We start from the raw sequence: 14,411 nt of genomic DNA on the forward strand, positions 1-14,411 counted from the left end.
GTGTGTGTGTGTGTGACAGAAACAGTGCAGGCTATCATTACCTTTTCACAAGGACTGGGACCTGTGCAGTGCAGACCAAAGTAAAGTGAAGCTACAGGATGCAAACACCTTTCAGCCCAAAAAGACATCATATAATTAGAACGAGAGAAAATCTTGTCTACAGTTGACCGGCTAATAATTTCTTTTGTTCCTCTCCTTCTGATCTGCAGGAAACGAAGCCCGTCTGCATCCAGGGATCCAAACCAAAAATACGACCAAAGGGAGGGGGGCGACCACTCACAGTATGCCCCGACGGACGGCGGCATGCCTAGATCACCGTCTGACTATGGGGAGGGGGACCCTCGGCGGGCTCCGCGGGGCCCACACATGTACTCAGATATGGATGCAGCGCGAATGGGCTATCGGGACCGTCGAGGTCCCGGTCGCTGGCACTCACAGGAATACCCACTCGACCAGGAGCTAGATGGACCGCCCAGTGAGTATGACCTCCAGCGGCAGCGCCAGGAAGAGTTCCAGGCACGCTATCGCAGCGATCCCAACCTGGCACGCTACCCTGTTAAGCCGCAGCCCTACGAGGAGCAGATGAGGATGCACGCTGAAGTGGGCCGGCTAAGGCACGAACGTCGCCACAGCGACGTCTCCCTGGCCTACACGGAGCAAGATGAGCCCAGCCCCATCCGGCTGTCGCGTCAGCTTCTCACTGAGCGCCGGCCGCCTATGGTGGGACAGCGCTCCTACTCCGTTGACCGGTCCTCACCAGGGCCAATGGGTCCTGGCCTCGGAGGCCACAGAGGAAACCACAGCCCCCCAACGCCACACCGTAGTCCCGTTCTGGGTGACCGGTCGGGGGACCTGCGAAGAGGAGACCTGGGGGTAGGTGGGGATATGATGAGGAGGCCGCAGCACCACTTGGACCCCAGTTCAGCTGTCCGCAAGACCAAGAGGGAGAAAATGGAGAGCATGTTGAGGAACGACTCTCTTAGCTCAGACCAGTCGGAGTCGGTGCGCCCGCCACCCCCCAAACCCCACAAAACCAAAAAGGGAGGGAAGATGAGGCAGGTGTCACTGAGCAGCTCGGAGGAGGAGCTGGCCACCACGCCGGAGTACACCAGCTGTGAGGATGTGGAGATAGAGAGTGAGTCAGTTAGTGAAAAAGGTAGGAGCCAGCACACCACGAGCCTCACTGTCTGCTCTCTCTCTGTTTCTTGTTCTCTGTATCAAAAGGTTTTTACAGCATACAAATACACACATATTAGTGCTGTTATTGTGAAGTCTTAAAGCCGTTCTGCTTTACTGTTATTGAGCAGTCACTGAACTGTAATTCAATCATTGCTGCTGTCTTCAAGTGATGTTGATTATGCAGATGTATATATTGTATAACTTTCAGATTCCCCAGTCTGCAGTGTGTACATGTGCTCTGTGTGTGTGTGTGTCTGTTTATAAATGTATTTTTTATCTTTAAGGCTCATCATTTTCACTCTGAAAAATCTTTAAAGATGTTTCTGTTTATACAGATTTTTCAATAAAGATAACATTCTCATAAAACATTAAACAATCTAAATGCAGAAAATTTCTTCTTAAAATGCTCCATAACCAGAAATAAGTGCTCTTAGGTTTTGTATTATTTTTTTTGGGGGGGGGGGGGGGGGGGGGGGGGTTGAACATCTTAAAAGTGGCTGTCTTTACTGCCATTTCATTCATCTTCAAACAAGAAAACAACCCAGCCATTGCACACGTGCAATAAAAGCCTATAAAAACTGAAAATGATGAGCCCTATTTCTGTGCGGAGAACTGCGGTGTTTTCTGTTTGTCGTTAATGAATCTCCTCTAACAGCTCTTGGTGCCTTCGAGGAGGAGGCCTGTGGGCTCACAGGCCAGCCAGACATGCTTCAGTGTGGATGGGTGGTTTATGTGTGCGTGCGGCTGTGAGTTGGAAACTGACGTAGCACCGCTGATCTTAAGGCTCTCTGCTTTCGCTGCTGTTACGGCACTATTTGCCAGGTCCTGCCACAGCTGTTTGACAGTGTTCTTTAATGGACAGTGTTACATAATGGACAGGCAGGAGGAGAAAGCGAGATGTTTTGGGAGTTGTGGCTGTAAACCGAAACAAAGGGAGCTGACTTTAGAATATAGAAAGGTGTTCCTGCAGCAAATTGTATCTGCGCTGTTAGCATTGACAATACCTTGCTGGTATTGCGAAGGAGTTCAGTTTAGCAAAAAAAGAAAAGAAAAATAGCTCTGCTGGTTTTTATTTATTTACTTATTTCTTAAATCAAGGACTGCTTAAACTTTAAAATAATAATGTGGATCCCTTACTGAAGTGGTTTTCTTACCGTCTGTTGTGACTGATATGTTTGCATCTCACATTTCTTCAAGTCTATATATATATTAAAAAAACAACATCCCACCAAGCAAGCACACACTGACTGAGAGAAATGCCACTTTGCATAGAATCAACATCAGAGGCAGTCGTCAGCTTCTCCCTGCTCCTCCTGGTTGACAGTTGTTGTAATTGCGAATTGATTTTTTTCTTTTTTCTTTTTTCTTTAACTTTTCCTGGGATGTAAAACCAGGAAAGAGGGAGGAGGAGGAGTGTTAGGGGTTAGACTATAGAAAGGACAAAAGTACAGTGGCACAGCTCGCCTTTGTCGCTGAATGGTAGATGAAATGTTTAATGCAGAGGAGAGCAGTGGAATTTGGTTGGCCTGCTCTGTTATGTAACTGTTCTCCACTCTAAGGCGAGCAGCTGAGCACCCGGCGCTACATTATTGATGTGGGAGTTTCCAGATTTACAGGTAGCCGTGGAGCAAAAATAGGGAGAAGGCAGGTTGTTTAGAGGGTCAGAGTTTCTGTTGTTTCTGTGTGCGTCTGTCTGCCTGCCTCCTCCGCGGGTCACGCTGCGTAGGAGAAAAAAACATAGGGAAGAGTTGAACTGTTGACCTGGATAAGTATAGCTTCCTATGCTAGGTACAGAACATACTCAGACAGCTGATTATGTGGAGCTTTATTTAGTTTTAATTGGCAGTTTCATTAATTATTTTCATCTATGACATAACTAAGGCTGCCGTGATTCGGTGCATGCAGGGAGTCTGATAAATGGGTCAGCAAATTGTACTGAACCATTTATTTTAAAACAGTGTGTACGTGTTTGCGTAGTAAGTTTAATTATGCAATAATTAGAAAGTGCATTCAAAGCTAACGCCACCCCCGATGTGCACATGTGACCCTCAAATATTTTTCAGCTGGGTCAGATCAAGCAGGTGTTTTTAATGCTCCTAAAAAAGGAGCGAGAGAAGAAATATTCCTTCTTGCTTTGTTTAAAAAAAAAAAAAAAAGCATAAAGAAGGACTTTGATTATTTACCACAGTGAAAAAAGTGAAAAGTGAAAAAAAAAATAGCATCAGAAATCTGCCAACAATACGAAGAGCAGTGGTTTCGATTGCACGTGAGACAAACGAGGGCGGAAAGCAACTTTTTTTGCCATATGTTCCCGTCAGCATCTTGGGGGTTTGTGCATTCAGCTTGACTGGACAACGAGATGGGTGTGTAACAGCAGGCTAAGTAGCGAGCATCCCACACTCTCCAGTTTCTGGTACCTAGAAGGGGGAGAGGAGGAATCTGTAAAGAAGGAGGATGAGGGGGGCTGGGGGTTGAAGGGGACGAGTTAGACTGGAAGAGAAAGGGTGTGCCAGCTGTAATGGGCCTGGCTTGTGTCTGTGAACGTAGGAGACTGATTTATTGCGATGGTCCTCTCCCTGTGTTTTCCTCTTTATTGATTCCCCTGACATGCAGTCTCATAATAGTGCCCAGCACACAGAAAAGGAGAGGATGGCTGGCTAACTGCAGCAGACAGGTGGACATTGTGTAGTGACAACCTAAGTTACATCCTCATTAATGGCTTTTGGGATCAGGTTTTGCAGCTCGGTAACCCTACTGGGTTTGTAGTGTTTGGCCTCATGCTAGATCTGAGAAAGATTGTCTTATTAATCCATCCTTTCTCTACCTGAAAGGCATTGTTTTTGGGCATATTAAAGAGGGTTAGTTTAGGGTTAGTTTATTAGAATAGATACTGATTAATATTTTGAGCTTACCAGTAGCTTAACATGATACTGTTTCACCTTTGTAGCATGGTGGCTATGTTTAAACATAGACATTGTTTCGACCTGCCTCTTTTCTGCTCTCACCTCTTGAATTGTAGTAAAAACAGCATCAATAATTAATGATCCAATTAATAGTTTACACTGGTTTTTATTGAGCCGTCAAAGTGATGGAGAGCCTGCTGGTGGTGAACTCCGCCACTGCCTGCGCGCTGCCTTCGACCTGAATCAGCACTTTGCGGGGCCTCGGAGTCGGAGCGAAACGGCAGGGCCGGGCGCAGACTGCTGATACTCACAATTTATGGCCGTGATGAGTTTCCTGCTTGCTGAAAAATCAGACAGTGCCTTAAAGGGGGAATGGTGCCCATTTGTGGCATGCCGCTGTTAATAAAGCTTCAGGGAAAGTAAGGAGAGAAGGCTGGGTGTGTCTCGGTGCTCACTCAAATTCTTTTTCTAAAACATTAAGAGTGGGCTGGGGAGGGGCCTGAAGATGGAGGCGTGCCACAGGAAGAAGAACACACATAGGTGGAGGTTGAACTGTAAATGATGGAAGCTTGAGATGAGCCACATAGTGTCTATATTCATTCAGTCTATAGCTCCACATCAAACACACTACACTCTCATTGGAGAGCAAAGTGTGCTCTGGTGTTACGCTGCTGACAGAAGAGCAGCTGAAAGGCAAAGGAGGTAATTACTATTGTCAGCTGTTGGCGAGAGGGCCACGGAGGCCAAAGCCTATCTGGGGACATCCATAATAGTTTATCACAGCACATTACTACATACACTAAGTAGTTGCAGTGCTTCTTTAGAATGATGGATGGATAGTAATACAAAGGGTGTTGTTTGGCCTAAACTGACCTTGCAGCTTGGTCACAACAAAATTGCAAGTTGGAAAATGTTATTGAAGATCTTTTTCTTTTTACTATATTAAAGGGGGAATATTATGATCTTATTTCTTCTCATCATTTCTTCTTGGACTCTTCCAGTGTAGCTTTGTATGATTCACAGTCCAAACTAATCCTTATTTGTCATATACTGGACTAGATTGTGCTCTTTCTGAAACAAATCATTTAAGTTCCTTCACCTTTAAGTGAATTTTCTTCTGATTCACAAAAAGAATAATAAATAAAAAGTCTTCTCCCACTGATATCATATAGAACCAAGAGTACAAAAAAAAAAAAAATCAGTGTTTACAGCAGTTTGACACTTGAGATTTTGGCTAATATTGATTACTTATACATACTGACACTACACTGACTTTGTTATTTGAAACTTGATTTGCAACCAAGATAAAATATGGATAAGACAGGACATAAGATACATTGTGTTTTAATATTGAAAAATATTGAAAAAGAAAGCTAGGAAGTTAAAAATTAATTTGAAGCCAGAAACAGACCTTCTGTTTAAGAGCCACAGTTCTGCAGGCATGTCTCTTTACGAGAAGCAGATTTTCTTTTAAAGGTTAGAGCCTGAGAGATTTATCAGTGAGCCAGTATTATCGGCCGATAGTAGTTATTTGCTAAGTGGCATTGGCGTTTATGCCAATAAATGAAAATTTAAAAAGTAAAAAAAAAAGGGAGAAACACCTTCAGTGATGTTATAAGTACCAGAGCGCACTCTGCAACTTTCCAGTTGGCCACCTATGTTTGGAAACACAACAGCCAGCTGATCCGAGCAGAGTCAGGCAGAGCCTGTATGAGTGCATAAACAACTGGAGATAGCAAATGTTATGGAAGGCTGTTTATCCTTTGTGTGTCTTAATGGGAAAACCTTTTTTATTTCCGATCCATCGGAATATTAAATTTCAAAATCTCCAAATAATTCTGTACATATCTGTTAAGAAAGTACTGAACCCCATATTACCCCAGTGCAATGAGGGATTATTTAAGACATTTCTGGCTATGTGTATTCACAGTGACTCTGCAAACAACGTCTTCCATGCAGGTTCTTTTTTGTCCTGTGCTGAAAATTCTTTCTCTTTACCCCTGTCCAGTCCAGCCTCCCACCACCTCCTCAGCCTCCACATCTAGCAGCATATGCAGTCTATTTTTATGCCTTTCCATCAGCGTTCCCTGATTTCCCTGAGATTGAATCCTGAGCCAGATAATACTTGAAGGAAGCCTGTCCTCTATAGATCCATTAGGTTCTACAGCTCTGTGCAGGGGAAGTGAAGTGTGGCGAATGTGATGTATGTGGCCCATGGGTTAAACAAGTCGAGTGTTTTCAGATGACCTCACTTGTGACTGCAGCCCTGAGGTCCGCTATTGACTTTGTACATCTGTGCAAACACACAAGTCTACAACAGCATGTTTGCTGCCAAGAACACGTTGTGTGTCTGTATTATTTAAATGGCCCATTCTTCGGTAAATGTTTTAATAAGAGCAACTTTATTTCCCCTTTGTAAAATGAATTGGCATCATAGCTGAATATCATTTAAATGAATTATGCATTGTAATGGGATGCTAAAATGATCTTACTGACTGAAGTCCTGGACAGAGAAGAGCAGGATTTGACTCTTAACTTGTGCCTGTCTTCACCTCCACACTGCTCTCCCCTGAGAATCTCAGCACTACCTTTGGATTCAATATTTTTTGCTCTTTTTAATTAGCTTTAAATGTTAAGCTTCTTAATCAAATTGAAAGTGCTCATCTCACTGCTCTGTACATCCACACTGGAGAACAGGACAAACCCTGCAGAATCACAAAGTTGCTTCTGGAGATAGATGGATAGTTTTGATCGGTTCACATTTGTCTTATTAGAAGTCTTCCCTTTATAACTGATTATTGTCCTGAAGGCACGACAAGAGTAGAGAAATGCCCCAGAATCCTTCATCCTGCGATCGTAGCCACTTGCCTGGCTTTCTCAAGGCCATGTATCCGTCGATGCTACGGCAGAAGTTGTAATCAGAGCCTCATCTTTAAAAGCTCTCCCCGGTGCACTTTAGATCGAGGTCAGTTAAGGTTGTGTGGCATTGCAATCTGAATCCCCAGTTAAACACATTAGAGGTCTGCCCTGCTCCCTACTATAGATGCAGCTTCTTTAGAATAAGATAGCAGTGTGCTGACTTTGTTTCAACAAAACAGAATCTGGCCCGAATGTTTCTGAAGATTGCGGTCTGAAAAAAATCAGAGGAATGTAACGTGGAACGTGTTTTGATTGAAAGCAAAGTTTGCCTTAACTATATCTGAAGAAATGAAGAAAGGTCTATTTCTTCACCTGCTCAGGAGGGGCAGCTAATCTGAGGAAGGCTGACTAAAAGGGAGGAGGATGGGAACTAAAAATTCTTGTGTGATATGTTTCATGAACTGAGGGGACAAAGCCGGATTATTTTGAACTGTGAATCATGCAGAACTACCTATTAGCCAAAGTATTGTAAAGAAAACAAAACTTCGCTCTGTGGCCTATATGTTATCTTAATGAGGCTCTTTTCTCTTTATAATTATACTAAACATATTTATTTATTTCAAATGGGCCGTTTATCCTTGCCCCGCCCACTCCTGGTCTATTTGTCTGTTTATCAGAGGTTCCTAATGTGCTGTTGGAACACATGTAATACCTTTAAAGGATTTGAAGCTTCAGATTGTGCTTTTGACTTCAGCCATGGCTTGCGTCTTGTTTAGTTTTCTTAACTGTGCAGTGCTAAACTCAATCCATCTGCGTCTTTTCCTTCTCTGCAGGGATTTTAGGAGCGGTTATCTCTCTTGCTGAATTATGGGAGCATGTGAGCACTCGTGTGTTTGCGTGTGTGTGTGTGTGTGTTGGAATGTGAATGACTGGATGTCTTATTTCGAGTTCTCTGTGTGGGTGTGTGCGCGCGTTAATGTCTGTACTTTGTGGCGTCCTCACTTGTCCCTCTCGATGTCCTCTCTCGTGTGTATATGCCCTCCCTCCCACCTTACAGGAGATTTGGATGGCCATTGGTGGGACCATGCGTCATGGCATAGCAGTGAGGCTTCCCCACTGTCTTTGGTGAGACATGTGGAGCCCTGCGTTGACCCTCCCTCCCTACCACCCGCCCCCTTAAGCCCACCTCTCTCTCTCACTCTCTCTCTCCTTCCCTCTCTTTCTGTCTCTCTCTCTTCTCTCCCCCGTCCCCTGTCCTCCCGGAGTCTTTTTGTCATTTCATGTTTCCTTTGTTTTATTTACACCTTTGCATGTTGTTTTTTCTGTTTTTTCTTTCTGTTTTTTATCCCACACCTGTAGGGGACAGTCAAAGGGGAAAAAGAAAAACTATTGAGCAGGCATTTATGTCCGAGGCGACACACACCTTATCTGAGAGGCAAAAGAAAATGGTGCGCTTTGGGGGACACTCATTTGAAGAGGACTTGGCATGGTGTGAACCGCAGGTTAAAGACTCGGGAGTTGATACGTGCAGTAGCACTACGCTAAACGAGGAGCATAGCCATAGTGAGAAGGTACTGAGACAATCTAGCCTGCTTTTTTTTTCTTTTTTTTTTGTTATGATTATTATTTATGACCTTACCCATCCAGTCTTTGTTTGCTCTCTGTCACCAAGTGTAAATAGGTGAGATGTCTGTTTTATGGATTTTATTTAACGTTGTATAAATTGATTTCTCTTGCGATTTTTAAAAAAATTGATTTATTGTTTTTGGTTCGGTTACTTTTGGCTCCACCTCGGTGTTGCCTTAAAAATAAAAGTCATTTGGGGACACCCTCTTTGCTTGCTACTTGTACTTGCTGTATTGCTCCCCAAATAGAAACTACACCTCTTTACAGTAGCTGTAAAAGACTTGGGCATTGACACACAACCTCTCTGTTTGTCATGGCACTCAGGAATGTGGGTCTCTCCTAGTTGCATGCTCGTTTTTTTTCCTCCGTATGTTGTGTTCTTGCTCTGCAGCGGTCCTGTTTAGTGTAGTAGGAACACCCTTACTCGGGCCCGTCCCCTCTCACTCTGCTGCCCTACCCCACAGCACCCAGTCCAGACAGATCCTGTCCCCTCTGCCCAATTTTCCACTCACTTCTATAGAAAAAAAAGACACAAACACACACACAAACAGGGAAGATTGGATTAGTTTTGCACCAAAAAAACATTTGTTTTTCTTTTTTCCCTTCCACTGCTGCATCTGTGATATCACCCTGTGTCTCATAGCTTTATTCTGTGCTGTCTGTTTTTCATCCTTTTTGATCTCTAATGTGGCACCCTAGGATCTACTTCATCTGTATCACGTCTACCCCCCTCCCTCTTTTTTTTTTCACTATCTGCTTTTCCCCTCACTACTCCACTTGATGGTGGCCATGTGTTTGTGTGTAGCAAAGCACCAGAGTCACACTCTGGTCTTCCTGCTCCCGTTTGAAGAGCTGGTTTTAGGAGGAGTGTTGAGGCTGCTTGCTTTACTCTGCATGGGGCGCTGCATGAAGCTTAACTCCACCCTCACACCAGCAGGTTCACACAAACTCTGTGAGACAGTAAATGAGCTGTGTGTTACTTGGAGAAATTTCAGATTTTCCTTTGAACGCTTTTGGCCTAACAGATAAAACTGCATCACCTGGAGTTTAAATTACTGAGCTATCCAAGTTTGTGTGAACATTCTTCCCCCAAGTGAACAAATAAAGTGCTCCCTTCACGCCCTCCTTTCACTGTTTTGTTGTCTGCTTTGGTCTGAAGTGATCGAACTAAAATGGATGACTTGTTAAACAAAAGGTGTGTTGTTGCTCTGACCTTGTAGCACCCAGTGACGTGGCAGCCGTCCAAAGATGGGGATCGCCTAATAGGGCGCATTTTGCTCAACAAGCGCATGAAAGATGGAAGTGTGCCTCGAGACTCAGGTGCTCTGCTCGGTCTGAAGGTGAGCTTGCAGCCTGTGTGGGCGTCATTTGCACTGCACACACTCATGTTGAACTGCCATTAGAATATCCTGTTAAAATATGCATATTTAGCACAGTGACTTTAACATTTTACCCAGTAGGGTTCAGTCAAAAGGATCAGTGTTAGATGTGGCATTTAGGTGGAAGGTTAAAAATTTTGTGCCTTTTTTTTTAGGTTTCTTCACAGCTTTCTGTTGTTACATCATACAGTAGTACGAGTCACTATTAATAGCCATTATATTCCTGATGAATATTAATAAGTGTTGTTTGATACTGGGCTCTCTAATCTTCTGAACTCATTCATACTGAGCTACTTCAGTGAACAGAATTCAGCTGCTCGGAGGAAACAAGTCGGAGCAGAACCTCCCAGTATTGTCCCTGCAGTTATTCCCTGTTTGTGCATTATACAGTACCATCACGTTCTAATGTAAATTTACATTCTTTGCTCTCTGTGTGTCTTTTTCTCATAGTTTTAGTGCTGCCTGCTTCTTATTGATCAAATTCTTTATTGATTGCTAAGTCAGTTTCCCTTTCAGTGTCTCCATCTATTCAAAAAGCATATACTTATTTTTATATAGATAGTAGTTTTGTTTTATCCTTCACTGTTGTGTAATTCTGTCGGTGGTGCGTACCCTTAAAAAAATAAGAGAGCGGCCGAATGTCCACAGGAGCATGGCAGCAGCCGCTGGAGAAAGAAGCGAGAGCGGCAAGATGGGGAAAAAAATCATTACTGATTAAATGAGCCTCCTGAAATGGCATGTTTGTGTCTGCTCAGTGCTTCTGTGCATTTCTGTCCGCTCAGCAGCAGCCACCCAGCTCCACAATCCAGCCAGTCAGTCCATCAGTCAGGTTGCCAGCCTCGCCCTCACTGCCCATCTCTTTCTCTCTCTTATGCTCTCTTCATCTGCAAGCCTCCCTCTCTCTATCTCCTGCCTGTTACATAAAGCCATTTCATTTAGCAGACTTCCCTAAGCTCCTTTGTATGTTGGCATTCAGCTGCCATTAAGAGGGGATTTTTATTTGTATGATGCCAGTGTAAGCCGAGGAGAGTGGAGTACAGCAGCTCAGGACTGTACAGTACAGCTCTAGCCCACGGCCTTGCACTGTTACAGAACCACGGTACAGCACCGGAGTTTTTCCACGGGGAACAAAGCACAGTCCTGGACAGTTTCTGAAAAGATTTAGACTTTTAACACTGACCTTCTCCCTTCCAGTGTATTTCTTGTGGTTTCAAACCTCACAGGCAAAAACTGAAGCCATAACATCAACAGAATGCTTTGAGAAAATAAGTCCATGTTTTTCTATGAGCTGCAGGGCTTGCACGCTAATGCGCTGCATTAAATCTACAGTTATTATGACATAGCTCGACTTTTGTTTCACAAATGCATTTTAGTACCAGCGCAGTCACCTCTCTGTTTCTACAGGTGGTGGGAGGCAAGATGACAGAATCTGGTAGACTTTGTGCTTTCATCACTAAAGTGAGGAAAGGAAGTCTAGCAGACACTGTTGGACACCTAAGACCAGGTATTGAAAAACACATGCACACATTTATGAAGAAATTAAACTGGCAAAATTCAGCTGTGACGACAGTGTGAGCAGAAAGGATTAAGATCTTCCACGTGATGCTGAGCATCTCTGGTGTTTTTGCAGGAGATCAGGTGCTGGAGTGGAACGGGAAGCTTTTACAAGGAGCCACATTTAAAGAAGTTTACAATATCATACTAGAATCCAAGCCGGAGCCGCAGGTGGAGCTGGTGGTCTCGCGGCCTATAGGGTAAGATCTCGCAACCAGTGTCACACATGCAGACACACATTGTTCTTCACAACACAACTTTGGTGATTTTGGTGTTAATAAGCAACAGGATGCTCTCGCTCACACTAACCAAGGTGTTAGGCATGGGTGAGAATTTGCGCTGCAATTGTGTTACTTTTCCATACAACACAATAAGCATACTGAAGCAGACGAGTTCACTAGATGTGTTAAAATTGTGATTTGAAAATGTAATTTTTAATTAAGCGAAGCCAGGACTAGGATCTGTCAAGGGCATCGACCTTTTTCCCACTATATGCTGGGATAGTTTGTGACCCCCAGAAAAGGAATTGTGTGTTTAATGATAAAACTAAATATGGTGCAGGACGATAATTCAGACCAAGGAGAGGCACTATAAGAAAAAAACTCTTTTTTTGATACATACCGGTACTCAGAACAGGGTGAGGTCTCAGTGATGGGAGAAGCAATTATCTGGTTCAGGGGTGTCAAACATATGGCCTGGGGGCCAAAGACTCCCTTCCAGCCCACTGGATGGCCTTGGTAAACGTGAAGGAAGGAATAGATTCTGTGCTTCAATGGTCATGGTCATTCACACTACACCAAAAGGTACCAAGTAATAAATAAACAAAAAATATCCTGAACCTTTCCCTATCTCCAGTACAAGTTTCTGTGTTTTATAGTGGGTCCAAAGTTAAAAAAAAATCAATTTCCTTCAGCAACATTTCTTTATCATGTGGAAAAATGAAGATTTACTGTTGAAGTTCTTTTTTCTTCTATTAAGATGTCTAAACATTTCCATGTGTGGCTAAACTTCTTCACGCTGACAGAAGGGGAGTTTTTACTGGTCTGGCCCGCTTAAGCTCAAACTGGGCTGTATGTGGCTCACGATGTAAAATGAGTTTGACGTCCCTGCTCTAGATGAATCCTGACATCTCAGATCAAGAGTGGGATTCATCTAGAGAGGGGCCGCTTTATTACACATACCTCCACTGCATATACCTGGAATCTGTGTCTAACAGCCAGTCAGATGAGAAGCAGAGTATAACTTCTGCTCCTGTTGTGCTGTGTGTGGAAATGCATGCTTCAAGTATTTCTTTAAAAACAAAGGATAGAATGGGACACACAGACAGCTCTGAGACACACAATTCACATTTATAGATGGATTTTGACAGACATTTCAGTATTTTATGAAACAGACGTGATATGAAAAATATTTGGAGTGATGTTGGAGAGCTCTGTATGTGTGGCTGAGGACGCACAAACAGACTTTGCAGTACTCTCTGCAGTTATTATTATGGGAAAATCTGTGTGAAATGTAAAGCATAAAGTTTAGGTTATATTAAATCTATATTAAGTGTATAAACAAACCTACTTGTATGAGCATTCATTCTCCCGCTTTGACCAATGCAGAATTTACAGGACTCTGTAGGATATGTTGTTACTCTAATCTTAGTGACTCATATAGTTTCATTTAAATACTTTCAGTATTTTGTCTTCCTAAACTCCTAAATGCAAAATACCAGCTACAACAATAAAAGACTTGTCCCTGCTTCACTCTCACGTTGGTGCAAACCATGCATAAATCTGGACTTTAGCATTAGTCAGTATTTCAAAGAATCACACTTTAGATTGTACCAACATCTCTTACCTATTTGATTTGATTTCGCTGTAAAACTATTACAGTGCCAAGATCTGTAGGTTTGTGCCACATAGCTGCCTCTGTGACTCAGAATAGCTTCATATTTTTGGAATGTGGAGACTGAATCTGAAGGGAACATAGCTCAGAATGTGTTTGCGAAGGAGCTGTGCCGAGCTGTTTATTCAGCATCTGTTCCTCCCTCCCTCTGGCTCCGGCTCTGCCATTTCTGGCCTCATAAGGCACCAAAGAATGCCGGCCGGCAAAAAACTTGAAAGCCCGTCACATTGTTTATCCTCTACACTCCGATTGCTTTTGAAAGACAGAGGCACCTTTGCTTTGTCGATTCCTAGGTCTGACCTGCTTTGTGCCATTGAGGGGGCCGTTGGGTGAATGAAGACTAATGTGGTGCTTACGGTCATTAAAGCGCAGTGCATTTGGTATTAGCTTAAATTGATCCGCTCCATCCCCCTCCTTCTCTCCTGCTTCTCACACTCTTTCACTTTCTTTTTTGCTTTTTTTTCAGAGATATTCCAAGGATACCAGACAGCACACACTCACAACTGGAATCAAGTGAGTTCTGTCAACATTTTTTCCGTGGGTTTGACAGTGTGCCGTTTGATCCTATTAATCATCCCAGAAACACCAAGTGAAGGAAATGTCTGTTTGGCGCAGATTGCGTTTGTCACCCTGCCTTTTTATCTTCCCCCACATGGCAAGATTTTTGTGCTCTTTTTGCGTTTCCTTTCTTTGTATGTTCTTGCTACAATCTCCAGTTTTCTCCCTGTGCGGCGCAAAAACTACAAACAGCAAACAGATGGGTGGATTATCTGACTGTGTCGTCTGTGCCCTGCCAGGTTCGAGTTCTTTCGAGTCTCAGAAGATGGACCGTCCTTCCATCTCTGTCACTTCTCCTATGAGTCCCAGCATGCTGAGGGACGCCCCCCAGTACCTGTCAGGACAGCTCTCAGTAAGTGAGCTCAGCTCCACATATGGGCTACATGTAAAAGCCGGGAAGAGGATTGGATTGTTAGAGAGGATTTAATTGCTTTTGAGATCATAGATGAGCTAGTAAGTA

The 14,411-nt window shown here is 43.5% G+C and overlaps 1 protein-coding gene across 14 annotated transcripts in view; it reads left to right on the forward strand.

The window, feature by feature from the left end:
* Nucleotides 1-14,411, forward strand: part of rims2a (regulating synaptic membrane exocytosis 2a) — a 157,004-nt gene that overhangs the window by 78,712 nt on the left and 63,881 nt on the right. For 10 of the 14 annotated variants that reach the window (XM_080307861.1, XM_080307871.1, XM_080307860.1 and 7 more), the window contains 7 exons: nucleotides 210-1,156; nucleotides 8,301-8,512; nucleotides 9,788-9,907; nucleotides 11,351-11,450; nucleotides 11,577-11,700; nucleotides 13,860-13,906; nucleotides 14,191-14,303. In XM_080307861.1, the coding sequence (XP_080163987.1) occupies nucleotides 210-1,156; nucleotides 8,301-8,512; nucleotides 9,788-9,907; nucleotides 11,351-11,450; nucleotides 11,577-11,700; nucleotides 13,860-13,906; nucleotides 14,191-14,303 (1,663 nt within the window). Of the gene's footprint in view, nucleotides 1-209; nucleotides 1,157-7,998; nucleotides 8,067-8,300; nucleotides 8,513-9,787; nucleotides 9,908-11,350; nucleotides 11,451-11,576; nucleotides 11,701-13,859; nucleotides 13,907-14,190; nucleotides 14,304-14,411 lie in introns of all 14 variants that reach the window. The other 4 variants (XM_080307863.1, XM_080307864.1, XM_080307872.1 and 1 more) reach the window with 1 other exon arrangement.

Source organism: Astatotilapia calliptera, chromosome 11 (genome assembly GCF_964374335.1).
Source record: "Astatotilapia calliptera chromosome 11, fAstCal68.1, whole genome shotgun sequence".
NCBI lineage: Eukaryota > Metazoa > Chordata > Actinopteri > Cichliformes > Cichlidae > Astatotilapia > Astatotilapia calliptera.